Source organism: Embiotoca jacksoni, unplaced genomic scaffold (assembly GCF_022577435.1).
Source record: "Embiotoca jacksoni isolate LCO1_2020_lvr unplaced genomic scaffold, fEmbJac1.0.p SCAF_22, whole genome shotgun sequence".
Lineage (NCBI taxonomy): Eukaryota > Metazoa > Chordata > Actinopteri > Embiotocidae > Embiotoca > Embiotoca jacksoni.
In genome coordinates this window covers 4836413-4860000 of record NW_027185363.1, presented here as the reverse complement: position 1 = coordinate 4860000, position 23588 = coordinate 4836413, and the positions used below count along the sequence as shown (strand labels likewise).

General features: G+C 43.2%; 1 protein-coding gene across 5 annotated transcripts in view; it reads left to right on the top strand.

The window, feature by feature from the left end:
• Window positions 1-23588, top strand: part of znf521 (zinc finger protein 521) — an 89600-nt gene that overhangs the window by 1485 nt on the left and 64527 nt on the right. For 3 of the 5 annotated variants that reach the window (XM_069157421.1, XM_069157419.1, XM_069157417.1), the window contains exons 2-3: window positions 6364-6420; window positions 13276-13476. Coding sequence is in view for 3 of the 5 variants with exons in the window: in XM_069157419.1 (XP_069013520.1) it covers window positions 6364-6420; window positions 13276-13476 (258 nt within the window). In the remaining 2 variants the exon portion in view is untranslated. The remainder of the gene's footprint in view (window positions 1-6363; window positions 6421-13275; window positions 13477-23588) is intronic. The other 2 variants (XM_069157422.1, XM_069157418.1) reach the window with 1 other exon arrangement.

Genomic DNA, 23588 nt, shown 5'->3' with positions numbered 1-23588 from the left:
AAAAGAAAACATGTGATTTTTGTCTTTTTCCATTTTTTTGTTACTTTTTTCTTCTTTTTGAAACAGTTGGATTGGTGGTAATTGGATCCATTCGTCACTGAGTGTACATGTGTGAGAGTAATGGAGACAGAAGTGGAGAGCAACATCATGCATACACACACACACACACACACACACACACACACACACACACACAAACACACACGATCACACATTACTTTTCTCTGTAGCATTTTAGTGGGGGAGCTGCTGGGTTTTGGAGGTTGAGCTCCAGTTCATCTGGCAGGCATTGTATTTTGCTCAGCAAATAATTGTCCACAATTTCACATTCCCAGCTTGTGGTCTGTGGACCCCTTTCTCTCTCTCCCCTTTCGTTCTCGGAAGTCTTCATCTCAAAGGAAGATTACATGGTCTGCGGTAGTACATTCATGCAGCCACCATTTTAAATCAATACCCAGGAGAGGGGGGAAATGTGAGTGCATGCTCATCTTAAAATTGTCATTCTGTTTCCAGACTTGCGGTGCTCTATTCAAAGTAAACAGCTCTATACATAGATTACCTTTTTTTTTTTCAAATCAGATTGGCATTGTCTGTTTTTTGTCAGTTGGTGTGACAATTTCTATTCTCAGAAGACATATCACTTATATATAATCGTCTCCTGCCAGCATGGCTACATGCCACAAGTGTGTGTGTGTGTGTGTGTGTGTGTGTGTGTGTGTGTGTGTGTGTGTGTGTGTGTGTGTGTGTGAATTCAGAAAAAAACATCCGTTAAGATTTGTGTACATATATGTGTGCGACATAGAGTGATGCAGAGTGAGCAAATCAATATGCAAATGAAGTCAGTGATGATATTGTTTGTTTTGTTATTGTCACTAAAATTTAAATTGGAAAAACGTGGCGCACAAAACATCCTGACTTTAATGTCTTCATTCCGACTGCTCGAGCGGAGCAGAAATGCAGATACGTCATAGATATTTCCCTGTTTTGGATCAGACCCAAGGAAGGCCAGGCAGATGTTATTTATTGTTCTTTGTCTATCTCTTTCCCTGAGGACAGAGATACACATATACAGATGTCCATAATAACTTTACTTGTCATTTTTTAAAATAGTTCCTTGATAGTGCATTCTTGTCCATTGTTTGTAGAAGTCAGAAATGAGCATTTTATTTGTAGACCTTTTTTTTTTTTTTTTTTTTTTTTTTAATGTTTTTGAAAACAAAAGTAGCATTTCTAAATTTGTGTCGCGACATTTTTGTGTGCGCCTTCACTTGCATGCATGTGCGAGCCTGTGTCTGCACGCCGTGTAGTTTTCAAGAGCAGAACAGGGTTCCAGAGTTCAGGTTTCACTTTTATAGGTTGTCTTCTGCTCACTTGCGGCCGTGGTCAATGTGGACGGTCCATTTTTTTTATGCTCAGAAAGAACACTTTGTTCTGCGGAGGGGAGAATAAACAGAGGTGCCGCTGGAACATGGAGGGGAGCGGGCATCATGTGCAGCATTTGAGGGACTGGTATGGATAGTATAGACGTGGAGAGCATGTAGAGGAGATGAGAAAATAATGCTGTGACAGTTGGCACTCCTTTTTCCCTTGTGTACCCCAGCGCACACCCACTTCCTCAGTATTGGCTGCTTGTGGGAGTCAGAGGTTATGTTTTCGGTCCCATCGAGGAAAAGGGCAACATTACAAGTCCCGTTTCAATTAAGTCTGAGAGACAGATCCGGCTACGTTATTGCTTGGGGGAATAAATGGCACAGGACGAGACTATACATCATTCGCTTATATGCAAACACTTCACCCAAGCCACTGACATTTACTCAATCCCGAGCCTTCTACATTTCTCAACTGTAGGCACATTGTAATTTTGTTTTGATGTGCAGAGGCTTTGGGTCAGCACATTGCCTCAGTCAGTGGCGAGCAGCGAGGAAAAGGAGGATCTCACTCCAAATCCTGCATGATGATTGCCACGTTGCCTGTCCCACAGTACTTCCTGAATAATGTGAGACTGGGTTGAAATTTTCATTTGGAGCACAAATGACATTCTCAAATCTTAGTACTGGTGTGTTCATTGGCTGACTAAGTTTCCAGGGCTGACATTTGAATATATTAATATATTTTCTGCGCCATTTACTTTTTGTATAGCGATTGTCATGAAATCAGGGCTGTGTCATGTACACCTTAAATATTTAATGTTTTTAAGGAGCTGAAATTTGTCGCCACAGCAGTAAATGCTGGAGTAATTTGCTTGGCTATACATGAAACAAAATATTATTTTACACTGTAACATATACACCTCACACAACACGTCGACTTGTGAAATCTGTGAAGTGCATATTGAAAATAAAGTTTATAAAATAGTCTGCCTTACATTAAAATTAATCTGCTCAGACACAAACAAATTAGACTTTAAGTTTTTTTTTTCCCCCCGTCATGTCAGGGAACTGCGGATAAAGCTGTTATTGAAATTTGACCTTTCAAGAAAAAAAAAAAAATCGATTTATTTGTTTAATACTAATTTAAAGCTTTTCGTTTTGTTGAAAAGAAGCTCGAGCGTTTGTGATGCATAACCACTCCCCTTTCAGTCCTTGTCAATACAGGCCTGTGAATCAAAGTGTGTTTGCAGCTTTAACGCCTCAAAAATGCATTTGTCTCTTTATTTTAAATACAGGCTATGTGTCGTATTTCAACAATTAAAATGCAGGAACATACGACACTATCTTCCAACCTATTTTTTGTCTCGTAAAAATTAACAGTTGCATCATTCTTATTTTATAGGAAGCTGCAGTATTGCAGCGTGTTCACAATTAATGATCTGTGGCATAACACCCATTAACACTTTTCTAATGTGACACAAAAATATGGTTAGTATTATCATTAAGGAAATTATGATGGAGCCTTGGAAAAATCCCATTAGCACGGCTGTCAGTGCTCTTGACATGCGGCTCAGTGTGTTGGACTGGGTGTCGCGGGAGCTGGCCGATATCTCTTCTTACTCCATGGCATGTGTCTCTCTTGTTGTCATGGATTGTCTGCCACATGGAGAAAGAGTTCGGATTCAGAGACAATGACTGATTTGCACCACTGATGCAAATGAAATGATACGTGGCTGGGTTGTGTGCATCTGTCTCGTGTGCCTGTACGGACAGCATTAATAATTTTCGGGAAGCTGAATTTGCAATAACTGCATAATTAGATTATTGATTGATGACATTTAAATTTTTCTACTGGCGGAGTTAATATTTTTAGGAATATGATTTGCTTACGCTACATGGCTGTATATGAAGGATTACAAATATTATGCAACATGATTAACATGCTCCTCTATTGCAAATTATTTATGACACCAATCACCAGTTCAAATAATGCTCATTAAGAAAGTTATTCATGTGCAGTGTGTGTCCTCCTCCCTCCCTTCCCAGCCCTAATTGAGGAGAGTTGACCTCTTGACCCGAGCTAAATTGAGTTGTAGTCCCTGTGGCGAGCGTCTCCTTCCCGGTCAGTCAGGGCGGATTACACAGCCATTGTGTTCGGCACTGTATCGTCCAAGCTGGCTGTAACCAAGCAGATGAGTCACGCATATCCAGGAACACACTCAGGGCCTTTTTTTTTTTTTTTTAATGTCTGAAGACAGAAGTGCTGCGAGATACCAATACACACATGCAAACATCATGCAAATTTGTGGCAATTTCAAATTTAAAAGCAAAAAACATGCACAGTATTTATAGACACACACACACACACACACACACACACACACACTCTCTTATACTCTGTATCCTTACACAGCAGGAATTAATTTGATGGATTAGGAAAGTTCCAAGCTCCTGTGAGTTTGTCATCTTTTGCTTAATATTGTCTATTAAATCATTCGTTTTTGCAGTTGTGATGTCTCGTAGTCTGTGCATGTGTCTCTCAGTCTGTTTTTTTTTTATTTAGTTTTTATTCAGTATTTTCTTTTTCTAGTCCGTGTTTTGTTTTTGCATTCTTATTTTGCTCCCCTTTCTGTAGAACATTAATTCATTCCCAAAAAGTAAATATCCTGTCTTGGGAATTGTCACTCACAATATGATGACAGTTGCTCTGTGTTCATTCTTGTGTGTGGCCAGTGTGTTAATTAGTGGCCTTTAATGCGGTGCCACTTGTCGTGGGATTATGTTTTTCCTGCTCCGCGTTTTGAAAATCAAAGGAGCTGTGCTGAAATGGTCCCATGTGTGTTTGGTATTGTACCAACAAAACCTAGCAGCATGATTACAGTTTGTCACCGACTGAGTGATACACTGTACCTTGTCAAACATTAATTAACTGATAGCAGTGATGCTTTTACAACAGTGTGGACTGAGTTGTATTCTGTTGAAGTCATTATGGGGCGATCATGAGCTTTAGAGTATATTAATTAAAACTTCCCAGCTATTTATATTTGTATTGTTATGATTGTTGATCAAATGTCCAGCTAGTATGAAACATCATCGGAGTTTGCCCTTACTTGACAGCTTACCGTCTATGATTGCTCCGAGCTAGCTATTAATTATCAAGCAGACAGGTGCAAATGAGAAAAACAATTTGCACTGTGATGGAAGTTGTTTAGTTTAAATGACAAAACTTTTAATAAGTTCACAGTTGTGACGAATCATCGCAAACTGCTGTAATATTTAAGTTCTTATGGCATTGTAAAATAGAATTTTCTGCCTGAACTGCTTCATCTCACCAACAGGGACGGTAATCAAAACAAAAACTCCAGCTCCCACCACCAATCTCTGATAGAACCATGGGGGATTTATTAGGACCCCCTATCCCTAGCCCATTTAAATGATCCTGGATGCAAGGCGCTCAACAGTGCTAGAGAAACTCATTAAACTCTCAGGGCGTCAGTCACTAAGGCCTCCTTTAACAGGACAAGGTTTCTCTGTTGGCTGATACAGTCCTCTTTGGGGACTGAGGGATACACTTCCATGGTGTCCAACTATGTCTATTCCATCACTTTTAATTGATTTAGCTAATTAATTGCCAGACCCATGACCGTTTGTTTAGCATATTTTTTTTTTATCTACATCAATTATAATTGTTACGAAGGGAAAGATTTCCAATCAGAGACATTCCTGTGTTTGCCTTAATATTGGCATTTCTTTGCAAGGTTATTTTGAATAAAAGCTTCTCATTGGAGTTGCTCAGGAGTTCCGTTTTTGGCTGGACTCGGCCCGACAACGAAACTTAGTTGCTCCGTCGTTTGCGGTCTTCATAAGAAACAGCTCAACACTTTCCTCTTCATTTTTCACTGAGGTTTGACACCCCGCTTGACACTGACTCGCGCTCCCCTGAGGAAAAGGCTTCTGCCACCATAGGATCCTGCCTTAATTATGCAAAGTACAGGATATTTTGTGCGATTTTAAAAGTGCGCCAGTTTCTGCTTTGGCAGTCACTGCCACACTCCCCTACTGGGAGGTCCTGTCAGACTCCCCCTTCCTCTTTGCCCAGGAAAATGAAAGGCTAGAAAGAAAAGACATAATGGAGAATGCATTTCAACTGCAGGGGTGGAACGCAGAGGCGTAAGAAGTCCTCAGTGAGACCCTCATTTTACATGGAACAGGTGGGAGACTCTTTTGTTCTCTTCCCGCTGTTAAAATCCATTTCATTTCTTGTACTTGACATGCCACAAGAAAGTCTCACCAGAAAAGGCTTCAATGTAAAAGGTTCCTACCTTTTTTACTAAACACAAGTCATATTTTTCAATGCCAGTGCTGTTGTCAAAAAGTCAAAAGTGGTTTAGTTGCCATTCGCCTAATGAGAAGATCTGAGTGCCGATCAAGCCGTCACTATTTTGTCACCGTCTCTTTTAAAGAGCAAAAACACTTTGGTTGTTATGACGCATAGAGTGAATATATATATATATGTATATATATATATTTTATTGCAAGTTTTGCATTTAAGTTTGGATCACAGTCAGCTTCAGGAAGATTCATATTTATACTGGAATCTACAAATCTTCTTTTTGATATTCGTCTAATTTAGCTAACCAAGGTAGTGTACAACCTTCTTACTAATGTAGTCATCAAGGTGGTCACTGTTGATGTTGGGAGGATGTTCCATGGGAGACGTTCATTATTCATCACGTCATTACCCAGTCCAATATGTTATTTACGTGGGTGGCTGTTTGCCTTGTTGCCAAACCTCATACATATGAAAGGCTTGTGTGGATTCCCAAACCACAGGTTGAGCTGTCGAAAGCTGCTGAAATCTCTTGGAGTTTCCATATAGAAAATCTCAATAGTAAATAATGAAAAAGAAGGAAATCTCAATGTGTCGAACTTGTTTTTCACTGTTAACTGTTTCTCTCCCTCTGTTTCTCCCCCTTCTCTTTTTTTCTGGCAGTAGAAGACAATGTGACAGAGGACCAGCACAGTCCTGGGCAGACTGCCATTCCAAGCGGTAATGCTCCATTTCATATTTCATCATTTTCGGCTGGAAAGTGGATCATGTGTCTGTGTATGTATGTGTGTGTGTCTGTCTGTAAAATCTTTGTGGGGACCAGAATGATATAAAATATGTGTTTCCTGTTTTTGAGGTTTCCATACTGTAAACTGCACGTGTTTTTATAAGAGAAGGGCAGAGCGGTGTGCTCCTTTTCTTTGTTTGTGTGTTTACGTGCATGCATGCATGCAGGTGTGCTTATAGCTGTCCTTGTGCTTCTGTGTGTTCTTGCCATTTTTTGTTTTTTTCACACTCTTTGTTTCCCAACCCTCTGTATGATGTAGAATAGAGCTACGCAGATGAATGTGTCCTGTCTCCATGCGTGCCATTCACAGTGGCCCTCCAGGAACAGAGCGGTAATTCAGGTCAGGCTAGCAGAAAGCCCCCTATGAATGAAGCCTGCTCCTGACGCACCACACTGTATATTTTCATTTCATTTGTCTCTGGTAAAGGTTAAGTCTCAGGCGTGGTTATTTTAAACCCGATATGGATGGTTTTGCCCAGCAGGCTGGGGACCCTGGGTACTCCTAGGCTGCCACATTAGTCCAGCATTTACCCGTAGCTTTTTGAGTGCTCCTGAGCTGAGCGCACCATTACAATAGATCCTGCTTATTAGTACAGCATTATTATTTTTTATGTTTGTGATTTCTGCAAAGCTCTGCCTGGGTATCTAGCAGGTATTTAAGGTTAAGTGTGCTTCTTGAACAGCACCGTATTTAGACAGAAGCAGGTCAAAGCCTCAGATATGTTGCTGCCCGGAAAGTGTAGTTTCTGACATTTGGTGTTTTCAGCCATCTCTCCTTTGTGTTTCTGATTAATCCTTTACTTTTGATCAGAAATTCCTATAAACTTTTTTGTTACATTTTTGTTTATCCTCGAAAAAAAGCAGAGCAATATTTATCTGCTGCTGTGTTAATGTTTATTGATAGGCATTGGTGGGTGGTTATGTGAAAAGAAACTTCCTCCTTAGCCCCTCCAACCCCTGCACAAGGGATGAAGGACTGGGCAAAAGAGGCAGACTTGCCTCGGAGACCTCCTGTCATCCAGAGCCAAAGCAGAGCTAATGAGTGTGCCTGATTACAACGACCCCCTCAGACACACGAATCTCCCCTCTCCCCATCCCTCCACCACCTCTATCTCCAGAGTGAGGGGAGACAGCCGCCACATGATCGATGTCTGCCTGTGGAGAAATCAGGAGGGCGCACAAATTAATTTCTCACTTTCCTCATTTGACTTCGTCTGACTGATTTATTTTTTAACCCCCTCTCATGATGCGGCTCAACGAATGGTCAATGAGAAAACCGTGGTTTGTAGCAGTAAACTTTTAAGATGCTGCAAGATTTCCCCTGCTGAGGTGTCACCCCCAACTTTAAAAAGGTTTCTCCGGGACTTGTTTGTCACCAGGTCCTCATCGTAGCAGCCGTAATTTGTCCTTATGGTTAAACCACTGCCCAAACAAATCCTTATAACGTCAAATTGAAAAGCAGTGGAAAAGCTTACCTGACATTCATGCATTTGCCACTTTGACGGATGGGGCTACAATAGCCATTAGACTTCTGACAAGCTAAAGACTTAATCAGACATGGTGTCAAGATCAGCCTCATAAGTAGACCCCCAGTTGTGCTCTTCTGTGACTCTGCAAGCATTCTGCAGGCCCTGCATCCTGTTTCTCATTCATGTTTGATATGTGGCGGAGGCAAAGGAGAAATGCTAACAAAAGAGGCCCTCTAAAAGATAGACAGTGTTATGCATAGTATAGAGGGGCAGGAACAGTGTGATATCTGAGATTTAATGAGGCAGTGCGCTTTTTTACCCAGAGAGTCTGGAACAGGCTTAAGATCTGCTGCTTGGCTTTACCACTGCGCTGCCTGTGTGTAATTATAACCACATGCTCAGTGCTTTTCTTCTTTTTTATATATACATCCCTTTCTTTTTTTGCTCTTGGCTATGTCAGATTGAAGTTGTTTTGTTTTTTTGGGGGGATGAGTTAGTCAGCTCTGTCAAAGTGGAGTGGACTGAGGCAAATAGAAGAGTTACAGAGATCTGAAGGGGTGTCTGGGTGGCTAGGTGCTGTAGCGTAGTGTAGTGTAATGGTGCGGCGTCTGAGACTCCGAGCTCTTGCTGGGGTTGAGGCTGCCCACAGATCAATGTACTGCAGGGCTCACTACAGCAGGAAGAGGAAAGGACTCTTTCACTCTACCACTTCAGAAAATCATATTCTCTATTATTCATTTCCTTTGATGTTTTACTGCACTAATGGCATAGCAAGGCGCTCCGTTCAATATTATCACTCCCTGTGAGAGCGCGAGTAAGACAGGGCGAGGAAGAGAAATAGCATTTGCCATGTTCAAATGTTGTTTCTCATTCAGTCGCTTTGATTTCCACTCTTCTTTGTGTGCTCATATCTTTTTTCAGTGCAGAGATTTTAATGGTGGATGATGCCGCCTGTATACCTGTGATTATATGTGCTGCCTCCTTCATGCAGTGTTCTCTGTGTTGTCGTCGTTGTTTGTTCTTGCTCCTCCTGTAATTGTTTGGCACCTTTTCTCTCTCTGTGCTACTCTTATCTTTATCTCAGCATGCATCATAAAATTTTCATAAATATACTGCATGTATATTTCTAATATGTAACAAGGTGGGAAACATGTTCCGTCAGTGCATCGCTTTGAGCTTGTAATGTGTTTAGTGCTATAAGAGAAATGGCTTTTGACCAACACCTCTGCTAATCTACTTTCAGATTTGAAATGCATCAGATTATAACAGTAATTAGCCCTTAATATGAATCTGGAGGAATTGAGGGAGACAAATTGCATGCGCAGACCATATGAACACAGCCCCCTCCCCACACACACACACACACACACACACACACACACACACACACACACACACACACACACACACACACACACATGTAAATTCCTGACGATCGTTAACAATCTGGCAAGTGTCAAGCTCACAGCCTCGTCGTCGGATCATGACATTCTTTAATGATGGGGGATCAGTGGATGTGACGGTTTAAGTGGAGAGCCCCAAATCCCATCCACACAGAGGAGGATACACTTGGAGGCACATGTGGCATTAGAATGTAGTGTGACCTATATATGGTGGGTGCTCGGCAAAAGTTTTAGATTTTTAAATAATGAGGTGCCGGCAAGCGTGTGAAGGTTATTCAATCTTAATGTCCTCCTATTTCTGACAGCCTCCCTCACTCTGATAAAGGAGCGTGCTCACCTTTGATCAGGCCTGCCGACACGTGTCGACAGAAGCTGCTCGCTGGTTAAAATAAATTCTTAATTTGAACTTGGGGGTGGTTGGTTGTAGGGTGGGTTGCCAGGGAGGGGGCATCATAAGATCAGAATCTCTGGAAAATTATGGGGAAATGAGGAGATGGGTGTGCTGGTAATGATGTTTTCAACACCAAGTTCTTTTCAGTGCACAAAGAAAGCTCCATCGGGCTAAACCCTGATGGAGCTTCACATACTGTATCTAAAGCAAGAACTTCGCCCTCAGTGATTTTATACTTTTTGTGCTCAGTATGTTTCAGCTCAATTTCATTTTAAACACTCGTATCCTTTACTATGTTCATTTTTAAATTTGCTTAGTACCCACAACAACTTCTCCACGTCTCTTTTTCTTGTTGTCGGCATTCAATATTTTATTTAATCTTTTAGCTCAAGTTAGAAATAAAATCTCCTGTGAGGTTCAAGGCAGGGTTCACGGTGAGAGTTAACTTTTTAGATTAAAATTCTGTTGAGTTCAGGCTTTGCAGTTTGGCCGGACTCATCGCTTCATATTATTTCCCTCTGTTCTTGTGTGTTCATGCCCTTCCTCTCTCCCTGTGGTCAGCGTCTCCACCTGTCTCAGCGTGTGGGCCAGACAGTTGGGGGTGAGTGTAGGCTTCCCTGCTAGGGACCATGGGTCCCTGGTGGGGCTAATGGAGCAGAGAAGAGAATATCAATTAAAAGGTTATAAATATTTAAGAGCAGAAATATTCAATAATATAAGGGTGGGGGGTCCAGGAGAGTCTTCAACTCACAAGATGAAAGTTGTAGGCATGATAAATGTCACTAGGCACCATAAGAGACCATAAGTGTGTGTATGATGGATGGATTTGGACTCAGACAGATATTACATGGCTCTAAAGATGTCAATCACCATTCAGATCCTCACATTTTATCAGGGCAGTATTAATGGGCTTTTAGTACCATCAAGATTGAAAATTCATCCTTAGAAATCTTTCAGTACGATCTTCATTATATCCCCCATGAATAATTTCTCAGTCACAGCTATGATCATCTTACTTTGAGCTGCCCTTATCAGAATATGGATCAGCGGTCAATGGAGCTTCTCTCTTGTCCTTACCTATACCAATATTAAGATGATTATGAAAATTAAAAAGGGCAGCAGGCCTGATGAAAAATTCTCAATAAGTTGCACATCTTCTCCCAATATTCTACATGTGATTGTCAGTCATTCCAAGCATGCTGGTATTGATCTGCTGTCCAGCCTGTAGAGACTGGTAGAAGAGGATGTCCTGATCTGATGGATTACTGTATGAGGCCCAGAGGCGCAGGAACCTCAGTATTGATGTGGCTCTTTAATCCCAGGGTTGGACGTGACCTTGCAGTGTCAAACCTAATGCCCCCCCCTCCCGGCACACACACACACACACACACACACACACACACTTTCCAAACTGCCCCCCCACCCCACCCCCCCCAAACATGTAGCAGTTTGCACTTCCAGCGTCGCATCACAGTGGTGCTCTGCAGGTCACTCAGCTTGACCGAGCATGCTGACCTAGCTTGGATTCACTGGAAGTTGGAGCTGAAACTTGTCACCTGGAACAAGAGAAAACGAGGGAGTGAAAAATACACTCACACATGGATGAAGCTCTTTGGGTTTTATAAATTTCCCTGGTTCTCTGAATTCTTTTTTCTTGTAGTTGATCTCTTACCTCTAAAATAATATGAGAATGTCAACCTAATATGAAACATTTAACTAACTACATCAGCATTCTTCCTTGAGAAATGTAATTTTATTTCTGACAAATCATAAAATGCTTAAATGTAGCCATCAGTTGTTTTCTGTGACAGGACAAACATGTAATATTTGAGAAATGTATGATTTATGAAGGCCTTTGGAAAAATATAAAATCAAAGTCTTAACCTCCTCCACAGGCCCACATGAAGTGTTCACATTTAGGTGCATATTGTGAATTCTGTGTCTGTGTGTGTGGATGAATCATAAGTCTATATTGTGTGGCTTTTGGCCTCAGTCAGAAGTGTTTCCCCCAGAGCAAGAAAGGCCTGCATCTGTGAGGATTGGGTTGGGATTTTCATTTTCTTGAAACACCTTCTGTTCTGTTCTGCATGGTCCCACTGGGGACCACAGTGCTGATATTTTTAGAGGGCATGTTCCGAGAGCCTCAGTCGCCAAGAGGGAAGGACAATGGAGGGTGTGATGTTACATCAATACTTGCCGCAAGTGGGGGAAAGGAAAAATCCTGGGTGGCCTTGATGAGTTCTGGACCGCCTTTCCTCAAGGAATTTCACAGTTAAAGAGCACCCTACAGAAGAAGGACTTAAAATGGCTGCCCCGGTGTATACACACCCAATATATGTACATCCACTCCGGCACACACCGGTGCCACACACTCCTCGTCCTTTAGCTCTTTTAACTGTGTGCTTGGTGAAAAAAAACAGCTTTCTCCCAATGTTCCCCTCCTGAGTTTCCGGACAAGCTGAAGAACACTTGCATCAGTGGGGCTTAAAATGGCTGCCAGTGAAGTGTAAAGGCTCTTCTCTCCCACGAAGCCTTACCAGGGTGACCTGATTGTTTGATTTTAAGTATGGCTTTTTAATCAGTCTTATTGTTAAGTGTAATGGTCACAGTGGGGGAGAAAGAGTCCTGCAGGCCACTCCGCCTATTTCTAAGAAAGCTGTTCCAAGCTGCATTTGCTTTGGTGTGCTTCTGAATGAAGACATTTACGGTACGCTGCGATTGAGTGACACAAGGTTTGATTTCCTGTCCGAATATTTTAACACCACGTGAAGAACTTCAGATTACACTGGCAATTTGAAAGATGGCTCCTAGTCCAGGTTCAAGGTAGTCAGACGCCCACCCCTGGCACTGCGGCAGCACAAAGCCAACAAGAGACAAAACTGCAGATGGATTGAAGAATATTGATGTGCGCGACCCGCGGCTGCCTGCGAGCAAGGCTGAATAATTTAGGGAAGTGTGTCGTGACGACAGCCTAACACACACCAATCTCAATTTTGTGTGTCTTACTGTGCTACACTCCATACATCCACAGTTCTGGTCTAGATGTCTGGATAATATGGCAAGGTCCGTCTCCTTTGATGGATGCTGACTGATGCAATTCAGCACTTGCTGGCAGAATTTCATATTTCTTTGGTCCAGCCAAAACTGCAATCCAGGATTTATTAACTACACATATTCCCATCAGTCTACTTTCATATACTGAAGTTTTGCTTGGGAGAAGCAGGGCAAACACAACGTAAAACCATTTCTAATAACAGAGGTGTGTGTGTGTTAGATTTGTGTGTGAGCATTGTACCACCTGTATATCTCTCCCTCTCACCTGCCCAACAGTTCTGTTATGGCATGAGTGGTTGAGTTACAGAGGCCCAAATTGAACCTGCATTTTTATTACAGCTTTTATTATTGTTTTTATTAAATCCAGAGTCTAGAAATCCAGTTTATTGTCACCCAGAGGAAGCTGTAGTGCCTCAGCGTGTGGGTCACCCCTCTGACTATGTGGTGCTGTCATTTCCTGTGGCTCGGCAGATCCAGAGTCCACCCTCGAGAGGGCGGCGGAGGATGGTGAGACCGGGCGTCTGAGGAAGAGGCTGCTCTCTCCAGAGGAAGGAGAGGAGGGAGAGGAGGACGACGAGGAGCCTGCACTGCACAGCTGCGACAGCTGCCGGCAGGTGTTCGAGTCGCTGAGCGATCTCACCGAACACAAGATTAATCAATGCCAGCTGACAGGTAAACAACGTTCAGCCCACCGAGCCTCCCCTCCACTCTGCCACTCAGCTCTTCTCCCACTCCCACTCTCGCACTATGCCTTCAACAGAGAATATGCCACACTATGTGTGTTAGTACACTGCACCAAGGGGAGCACAACACCAGACTACCAGTTTCCTTGGTAGATATCCAAAAACACAGCTCTCACACACATAGAACATTATTTATATGTGCTGTACATCAACACCTACAGGTATGACATACCAACAGGCCTCCATTTGTCCTTAAATATAGATAACATAATGTGTATTGATAGCATGGGCATTGTGTCCTTGTCTGTTTCAGTGTATCATTTTATACAGCACTATACTAATTCTAACATTACACTAATGGTGAGTGTGAGTAACATGCAGCTTCTAGATCCCACAGTAACCAAACCACCAACTGGAAACAGATCCTTGCTCCAGGAAAGTCCCTCGGCTGGTCCCAGTGCTAGCTAGCCGCAGTAGTAATACCTAGTGGGACTGAAAGAGAAGGATGCCATTGGCAGACTGTGTCATTGACCTGTTGATGGATGAATAGGACTATAAATACCCTGACAAGGTGGCAGACAGAACTAATGATGTGAACTGAAGGTTTCCATGTGCTTCTCCTGGACTTGCTGTCCTCCTTTACATGTCCTGATGGGCCTGCATTGAGAAACACCATCTGACACACATTTCACAGACCTCATCTCTTCCCATCTTCACAAACAGAATGTAAACTAAAATGTATTAATCCTGTTTGTGATGTAGTATAGAAGCTGCAGTTTATGAGTTCAAAGAAAATGTAAGAGATGTTCAAGAGAGCACTGGTTTAATGTTTCTTCTGTTTACATTCAAGAACAGTTTGATTTCATATTTTGCAACCCACATTCAGCAAACCACAAATTATAGGTTCGATATCTCACGGGTTTTACAAAGATTTTCCATTAACTGTAAGACAGCCCCAGGAATCCAGTCCTGTGTTTGTTTGTGTGTGTGTGCAGTACGGGTGTATATGAGCATGCATTCTGCAAAGCTTTTGCTGGTATTAATTGAAACAGAAATGCATGCATGTTCATTGTCGGAGTGCCTTTGTATGTACAGATGTGTGCTTACATGTATGTGTGCCTCGGGTGCGCTCATGTGTGTTCAAATTCAAAAAAAGTGTCACTCAGTTAACTAAAGGTGTGAAAATCAATGTACTGTTCACTTTGGCTGACTGTCATCCAACAAAAGCATTCATTGGTTTGAGGGAAACTAAGTGCAGAACCTCCTGTTACCCTTTTTTCAATGTAACACCCAATTCCATCAAGCCAATGCAGACGTGTGGACAGTCCGTTTGGGGAACCTGGACATTATTTAAGACATATGGCGACATGCTCCAACACCACTTGAATTAAATTTCTCTTTTCATTGTGCTAATTTGGTTGTGTAATATCCAGGAAATAGTCATGTTATAAAAGTGAAGCATTTGATCCGAGGGCAGATCGTTTATGTTCAGCAGCATTTTAGTGCCGTCATGACCGACTCAGCCATATTTTTTCTATAATTAAGCCTGTTTTTTTTTTTATAAATGTCAATCTTACGGACAAATAACTCTTAATTGCTCAATGATGGGAAAAAAAAAACACAGTTTGGATAAGAGCCCCTGTGGAAACCAAACAAAAGAATCTAATTGCCATTAGGGTATTGTGATTGTGCAGAAACACTCTATTAGTATTCAAACACAGTGGGAGAAAAGAAACTTCTAGATGGCATACTAAGTACTTTGAATGTGTGTGTGAGTATGTGTTTGTGTATTCTCTGGAATATGGAGGGATATTTCCTTTGTGGCATTATGTAGACATCCATGACCAATTAATCTGCCTTACATCAAGTCTCTACTCACAGATGGATCCTTTATTAGAGCCATTTTCTAATCAACCACCAGCACCTGCTAAACTCCCCCATTTTTACAATTTCAAATGTTTTATTTTTGGTAAACAAATTGCAGAGCTTGACTGGAACCAATCCACATATGGAGATTTTCTTGCTAACAGAACTCAACTCTTTTTCTCTCAGCTAATAGCCCGTAATCATATACAGTGTATTACCAGAACCAGACATACACCTACTACCCCACATGTTTCTTCTGGGCTTCATTATGCTTTGTGTCTATCTCCAGTAAAACACAAGTTTCACAACAGGAGTAAGACAAAACAGACTAAATAAAGTCTGAACAGATTCTAACTGCATGTTGACCACGCCCGATGGACAGAGAGAAAGAGAAAGATGTTACATGCCACCACGATCAATGGCGGCCATTGTCTTCCCCCGTCTGGCAGAGGTATAACACCTTTCCCTGCACTTAAGCCCTGACCACTGCAGTGCGCTAAGGGAGCGCATGGGTATGGATTGCCTCGTGTCCCCGATGCGATCGGTGCTATTGATCTCGCTAATGCTGGACTGCGGAGGAAGGCGAGAGCCTGAGAAAAGGGAGCAAGGGAGAAGGAGGAAGATGGGGAGAGTGAAAGAGAGAGAGAGAGAGAAAGGGAGAGAGAGTGCTGCAGGAATGCGTCCCCAGGGAGCCCGTCTTGGGCTGGGGCAGGGCTTCAGGAATGCTCCCCTGGAGATCCCAGTGAAGGCTAGGGCAGGGCTGGAAGAATGCTTCTCTAGAGAGTTGAGAGTGGAGGCTGGCTGGGGCAGGGCTACAAGAATGTTCCCCCAGAGCACCCCTTTAACTCTGGGGCAGAAGTGGAGGGGCTCTGTGGGGGGAGAGCGCTCCTTCGTCCCCCCTCCGGCTCCAGGATGGCTGCAGATCAGGTTTCCGTGTGGGGATCAGCATCCTGCCGACAGGGCTTTAGGCTGCCCTGGGGAGGAGACAGGAGGTTGAAGGCATAGCTATTCCATAGGCCTTTCCAAAAACACTTCACAATTGCTTTGTCTCACTATCTCACTGTCTCACAGTATTGTCTGCACACCCTTGTATTGTTACTGATCCGTCATGGAGAAATAAGCAGTGTCTGTAGTTTGACTTTTGTTCTCAGTTGGCACAAGACATGTTCATACACTAAATATGAGATTGCAGTGGTAGGCAAGGAAACATGCCTTTGGACCTGCTCGCCAAAGAAATACTGTGCTCCTCATCTAATTTTCGCTTGTGTTTACTAGCTAGCCCACACTGTAAATAAAAATAACACCTCTAGCTGAGAGTTTAATCCAAAAGATTGCATTTTCGCACAGCCTTTCACTGTCACTTCTTCAATTCCGTGTCTCTGAAGGTATTTGAATAGCCCAGTGCACACATGGGCTGTCAGCCTGGTGGCCATTCTTTCATTACGGGTCCAGCTCCCTTGAGCAACACCTTTCCTTGTGTCCTTCACTAGAGGAGGGGCATGGCTGCTCCCCCCAGAGAGATCTGTGCCCTGCTATTTTAACCCTCTGTGAGATGACCTTTTTAATAAGTGTCTTTCTCTGTTTTCCTGCCGGCCACTGTGCGAGCAAACAGAGCATGTCTTCTGCTTCCCTCAGATAAAGGAATCAATCAGAGAGGGTGCAACAGAGGAAGAGAGAGAGATAACTGGGCCATATATGGATTTATATTATGTAGATTTCCCCTTTCTTCATCCCCGTAGACGTTGCAAAATGCACTCTGCTTCAATAAAATACATTTCAGATTTATGAGAAAAATACAAATGAAATACTCATACTCAGTGAAAAACAATAACATCCCCCCCCCGTCAATGCAGAGGATGCTCATATGATAGAAATAGTTTAAACATATTTCTAATATGAAGTCTGTGTTTGCGATGGGGAACCAGACACATTTCTTTAAACCCACTGATATATGTTTTCCGCCTTCTATTCCCAACCACGACATGTTTGTTTGAAGTGTTTGAATTCATTTACATCAAGTCTTTGGGTCAGCAGCATGGAAACATTCAGTAATACCCTCCACTATGAACAGACTCCTGGCAGTCCATGTTTTGCACTAACTGTTTCCAACGGGCTCCTATTGGTTGCACTGTTTCCCTTTTTTTCCAGCGAACTTTGTGTATTGATCCAACAGCTGCTTTGTGGCTGCCAAGAAGAATGTGCCAAACTGCAAAGACTTTATTTGCTTCAAAAGGGCTCACATAAGAGGAAAGCGACATGAGCAAGACCTGATTAGCCGAACTCTGAGCCACTGCCGTTCATCAGAAATTCTGCTGTGTTTTTGCCGGGGTGTCTTGCGACATCCTGGTACAAAGAGCAGCACACTGATTACACGGCTTTGAAAGGAGGAGAGGCGGTCAGGGGAGAATAGCTACTTCTGGCACAACGCAGCCACTGAAAAGAGACCTCATGCTAGAGTGAGCTCTCACAATTGGGCTTGAGTCTTTCCTGTGTATGTGTTTGTATGGAGGGCATGTTCTGTGTCTATGGTAGAGGGAAATGGAGAGAAAGAGAGGTAGAGAATGACAGCGAGAGAAAGGTAGTATTAAAGTAGATGTTTGACTCCATGGCATAACATCCCTGTGCGTTTCCTCTTTGTGCAACAGTGCCAGTAACGTTAACAGGAGTGTCATTAGAAATTCAAAGCATATGCCCTCGTGAGGACGCCCTCATTCTTTCTCCTCTGTGCTTCACATCGCACACATTATGCACTGTATAAAGTATTTATTGGTCTTTGTCAGACGAGAGCTGCATTTTCTGCCGAAAAACAATCAAAATAAGAATAGAGGAGCTCGCGTTTTATGCTTGCATTTGTGTGTTTAAGGGATACATGACAACGGCCAGCACTATTCACATCCCCCCCCTCTATCTCACACACTCCGTCGCTCACGTGTTTGCTTGTTCAATCAGTCATCCGCTAAAGCATGCAAATACGCACACACACAGTCACGTATTAACGAGCACACGCACACATGCTCACTGGCAGCACCTGCGTGCTTGCACTTTGCATTTTAGACGACACATAATTCATCGCCCGAGAGGCTAAACACACGCTGTGACTTCATCCAGTTGACCTCTTTCTTAAGTAGGTAGCCACAATAGTAGGGATGACATGTGGACAAAACAGAGATAATCTCATGCACTCTCCCTGAACTACACACTGACTCAAAACGCTATCTGAACGACATTGTTGTTATCCCCCCTCCCTCCACGATGTAGCATCTCTTTGAAACTACTGACTTCAGTTGCACGACAATGACCGGCCCATAGAGCGGTTGTCTCGGTTTCTCTTACACTCTCTTCATCTCTCCGTGGCCCTGGCTCTGCCTGCTCTTTGTTCACTCTCTTCCTCAGCCTGCAAGTCTTTTTCAGCGGCACAAGCAGAAGAATGGCACATTAAATCTTAATAGGACTGCGTCTGGCCGTGTTGAATTGCAGAGCGTGTTAAGCCGGCGCTTTCCTCCCCCTTGGCACACGCTCGTGGAAGTGGAAAACAATTGAATAAAAGAAACCGCTCCCTCCCTCTGTAACACAAGTGACTTCGGCTGCTCTGCTGAAGCTATGAAATTGAACTGACTCCAGCTCGCAAATGGCTTAAGCCCTCACTGAGGAACTGTAACATAAATGACATTAGTCCTTTTCAAGATGCATAGGCATATGTAGAAGGTACGTGGAGGATTTACCTGACCACCCACAATGAAGCTGTAGCAATATTCCCCTCCGAGTGACAACTGGAAATACTCACAGAAAACTCAGTGCTTACTGCATATTCTTCAAAATAGCTTGTTGGCTGAGACAAATAAAATCAGAGAATAAGACAAAACCAGCCAGAAGAGACAAGTGAAACATATTGAGACAAGGACATAGAAAGAAAGAGGAAGTTTAGAGGGAAAATAGGAGCGGTAGAAAAAGACAAAGAAGTCGAGAGAGGCTCAGTCAAGGTAGAGGAGGGCCAATCTTAGCAGCAGCAGCAGCAATGTGAGTCCAGGCTTGCTTTGTAAGGCAGTCAGAGGTGGTAATTAGCCAGTGATGAGTTGACTGGTTGTGTGTCCAGTGCGCGGCACTGCTGGGTGGGGCTGTGGGAGGTAGATAAGGCCAGCAGTGGGCTTATCTCTGAGAAGGACAGGCACCAGGCCTGCCAGGCAAATCCACCCACAGACCAGCCGCATTTTATTAACAACATCATTAATGCCAGACAGGTTATGTGCGGTGGCTCGGAAGAGAGACAGGAAAAAGTAAAAAACAAATAAAGTCTCAATTCCGGCTTGGCCGGCCAGTCTAAAGTACATAGGCACCGGTTGACGTGTCTTGAAAGCAAGGAGCTTGTGGAGATGTTTACCAGGTAGGCAGCCAACGGAAGGGCACGGAGAGCGAGCTTGGATCTTACCTCTGGGTTTTGCTCACTCTCCTCTGGGTCCCCAGAATTCAAATGATTTTCTTTTTTCTCTTTCAAACGTGGGACTGCTCACCAGAATAATGATGAAGCCGATACGGAGAAACATAACTAGGCACAAAGAAATGGCAAAAATGTATTTAAAAAAACTTTATGGACATTCTGGACTTCAGTTTTCAAACAAATGCTGTCTGAAATGTTGAGATTATTTTTATTCTCTTCTCTGACTATTCATAGTTCAATCAGGTGCACAAGGTTTTGGTTTATTTTTAGCTTTTTAATTAATGTAATGCTCTAAAATGGATGCATTGTCTTTTTTTATACATTTGTTGGCAGTAATTCAATTTCTTTTGATCAGATGGCTCTCTAACAGGTGTTGGCTGTTTTATGTGACAAATGAGCCTCGCTTGCTCTAGTTTGATTTGATAAATAATCGTGTCAAAAGCACAACATGAACAAACACTTGGTTTGTAATTAACAGTTTGGCATTTGATATGCTAATACAAAGAGCCCTCAGTGGCGTGTTTCTCCATGATAATCTACACCAGCAGTCAACAGGATGTGATGTGGGTTTCAGACGAAGAGAGGTTCACCAATCAACATGTACCTCATTCACAGACACCTAAAAGAAACATTTACAGGCTTTTGAATCATGTTCGTCAATACTCCCTACTGAAAAGGCCACAGGATTTTTCTTATGTCTGTGTGGAAATGTACTGCACATTGATCCCCATAGGGCTTTTTCCTTAGATGGCTTTTGCCAAACTCACCAGTAATGGGAGGAAAGGAAGGAGGGAGACGGAGGGCGGTGGAAAGAGTGACCAGTCCGACAGGTTTATGTCTCCCTGCAGGCTGAGCTCTGTGGAGTGGGCCCACAGGAAGGAGCAGAGCCAGCTGTGACGGCATCCTGCTAGCCACTGTGGTTTCGGAGCTTTTGGGGCTACACTATCACCGACTCAACACTTCCCCCCCTCTCTTCTTGCCCCTCCCAGGGGTTGTTTTTGTTGGCCAGGGGGTAGTGTTTGGGTCGGGGCTGCTACAGCGCTCTGCGGAATAGCCACTCCTATATTTCAGGATATGGGGAGTTAAGCCACCCACAAGGACATGGATTCTCAAATATCATGTGAAGTAACACGTTTGTTCCTTTGTGCTAATTGCCATTTTCAGACTGGAAGGTGGGTTCATAAATTTAGCTTTATGGGCAGGATGGGTGTCGTTTAAGGTCTCCAAGGCCACCAGCTGGACCCTGCTGTGGCAGAGGGAACAGCATGTGTCGGTACAGAATGTAATAGCCAAGCCGTGCCGTCAGGTAATAGAGACATGTCCTCTTAATGTTAAGAGCAGTTGACAGTGGGGGTCCAACACCACGGAGAATGTAACGGTCATCTAATCTATTCCACCTCCAACCTGTCTGGCTGATCAATCATACTGGAGGAGTCAATCGATTTGATCAGAGAGCCTCTCCTAAGAGATGACCTCCCTTCGAGTGGCTGGGATTCTGCAAAAGGCTGCAGATTGTGCTGGTTTGGTACATGTCTCTGCGATAAACCAACATATTAAAATCCCTGATTAAATAGTAAATCACCACCTGTGGCAGCCATTCTCTAAACAAGCTGCTGATTTAAGAACATCTACTTTTACTGTCTCTTCATTCATTCCATATGCGCCGCATGTACAATAAAATCAGATCAACAAAATCCTGCAAGACTGACTGACAGCCAGGAGAGATTGGGCCGTAGTAAACAGAGTGGTAATCTTTATATTAGGACATTATGTGCCCCCAGTCAAAGCATGATGCATCTTTCTCATCATGAACTTGGTTTGTAGAACATACCCCACAAACAAAGTCAACAGACAAAACCATCTTGTGATTGGATTTTAATCCAATTGCATTATTATTCAGGCCTCCCATTGGCCATTCATTACTCTCACATGGAGCCTGTGTGGGTTCTTATCACCCAATCAGGCTCAAGACTGTATTCTGGAGAGCATGCTTTCGTTTGCATCCTTTAAACCCTATGAGCCTTGCCTCTCTCTGGGCCCGCCAACGGAATACCTAATTCCAAAGTAAACTGATTGCTCTCTCCAACAAGATTACGCTGTGATGATGTTAGCCAAATGAGACCGCTATTCAGATGCAACCGGGGCAGGCAAGGATGCTTACCGCAAGATGACTGATCAGCATGTTAAGAGAAACAAGGTTGGGTAAAAAAAAAAAAAAAAAAAAAAAAAGTCGAGAAAACGAGGGATAGAAATCGAAAGAGTGTGAGAGACTTGTGTGCGTGGGGGTAAGCAGAAATGTAATTTGCTTCTCACCTCAGGCGACTGGGCTCTGAGGCCAGTAAATATGCAAACAAGCTGAGCCTGGCCATCAATATGAAGACCCTAGATGATTACTAATCTCCACCGCAGAAGTAGATTGAGGTCTGTTCAGCAGTGCCATGCAACATGAGAGGAAAAAGGGAGGTTAGAGTCCAACCTCCATCCCAATGTTGGCCCCCAACATTATGCGCAAGTCAGACTTGTGGGTATAGTTGACCTTCATTTTGAAAAGTAGTAAACTATTCATGATGCGTACAAATAAGCGATACAGCAGCAATCAGAATATATAGGTGTCTTTAGACCTTTATTTCAAATGTTTTGGAAGAACAAATGAATTATATCGTGAATATCATTCAGAAACTAATGCTATAACTTCTCAGTAACTTTGACCCTTGTTCCCGACTCACCCGTAATTTCATCATGGAGAACTCCTTGTCTGATATGAGCTCTTAGACGTGCAGCACAGTAGTTTACCAGCCCATTGTCATTCCCCATCCGTAATCCGGGATAAAAAAACCTATGGGACACGGACCAGTCTGGAGTCATTAGGTGTGTGCGTGGCTTACACAGACAGCCAGATAAAGCAGATGCCTCGGGATGGCCAGGGGTCATCTCTCTGTGAGAACACACTGTTGATGTCCTTGTTTCTCTCTACCTCGTCTTCACCCACGTTCCTCCTCTCGCACTTCTTCATCAACCCTTCTACTCGCTTTTTCTTTCGCTCCCTTGATTGCTCTGCACAGTCATCACAAACACAGAGGTCTGTGTTGGAGCTTAACAGTCGAAGAACCTGTCAGCTAAAGGGAAGGAGGAAAGACAGACAGGGGAGTTGTCTGTGGCCCTAGGTTGAATGCCTGAGGGTGTACTACGTGTGGAGGATAGTTAGTGCAGAAGGACACACCGCAGTCTGCAGGTGAATCCTCTCATTTTGGGAGACTTAATGCATTTGAATCATCACCTCTAGGGGGAAGTGTTATGACTTTCCGTTACCTTGATATAAAATGCAGCAAATGTTGCGTTTTTTTTTCTTTCCTACTGAATACAGCAGGAGGGCCATGTAAGAGGAATATATATTCTAAGAATGTCTTCCCAGTCCTAAACATAATTGACTATTCCTTGTATTTTAGAGTGTGTTTCCAGCATTGAGCTTTACCCTCTGCAGTGAGTGCACAAGGCTTGAGGATGTTTACCTGGCATGGTGCCTGTTGTAGCTGCCCTCCTGTTGAGGAAAAGCAGGTCAGGCTATAGCTTTGTGTTTGTTTGTTTGTTTGTTTGTGCATGTGAGTATTTTTTTGCAGGTGTGTTCGATCATGAATGTGTATATCTTTGTGTATGTACGCGCGGGTGTGTGTGTGTGTGTGTGTGTGTGTGTGTGTGTGTGTGTGTGAGGAAGAGGGGAAGATCATTAGGATAGAAAGAGTCAGAGAGCGCATTATATTCAGCGAGGAAAAAAAGCAAGATGTATCTCCAATGTAAGGATT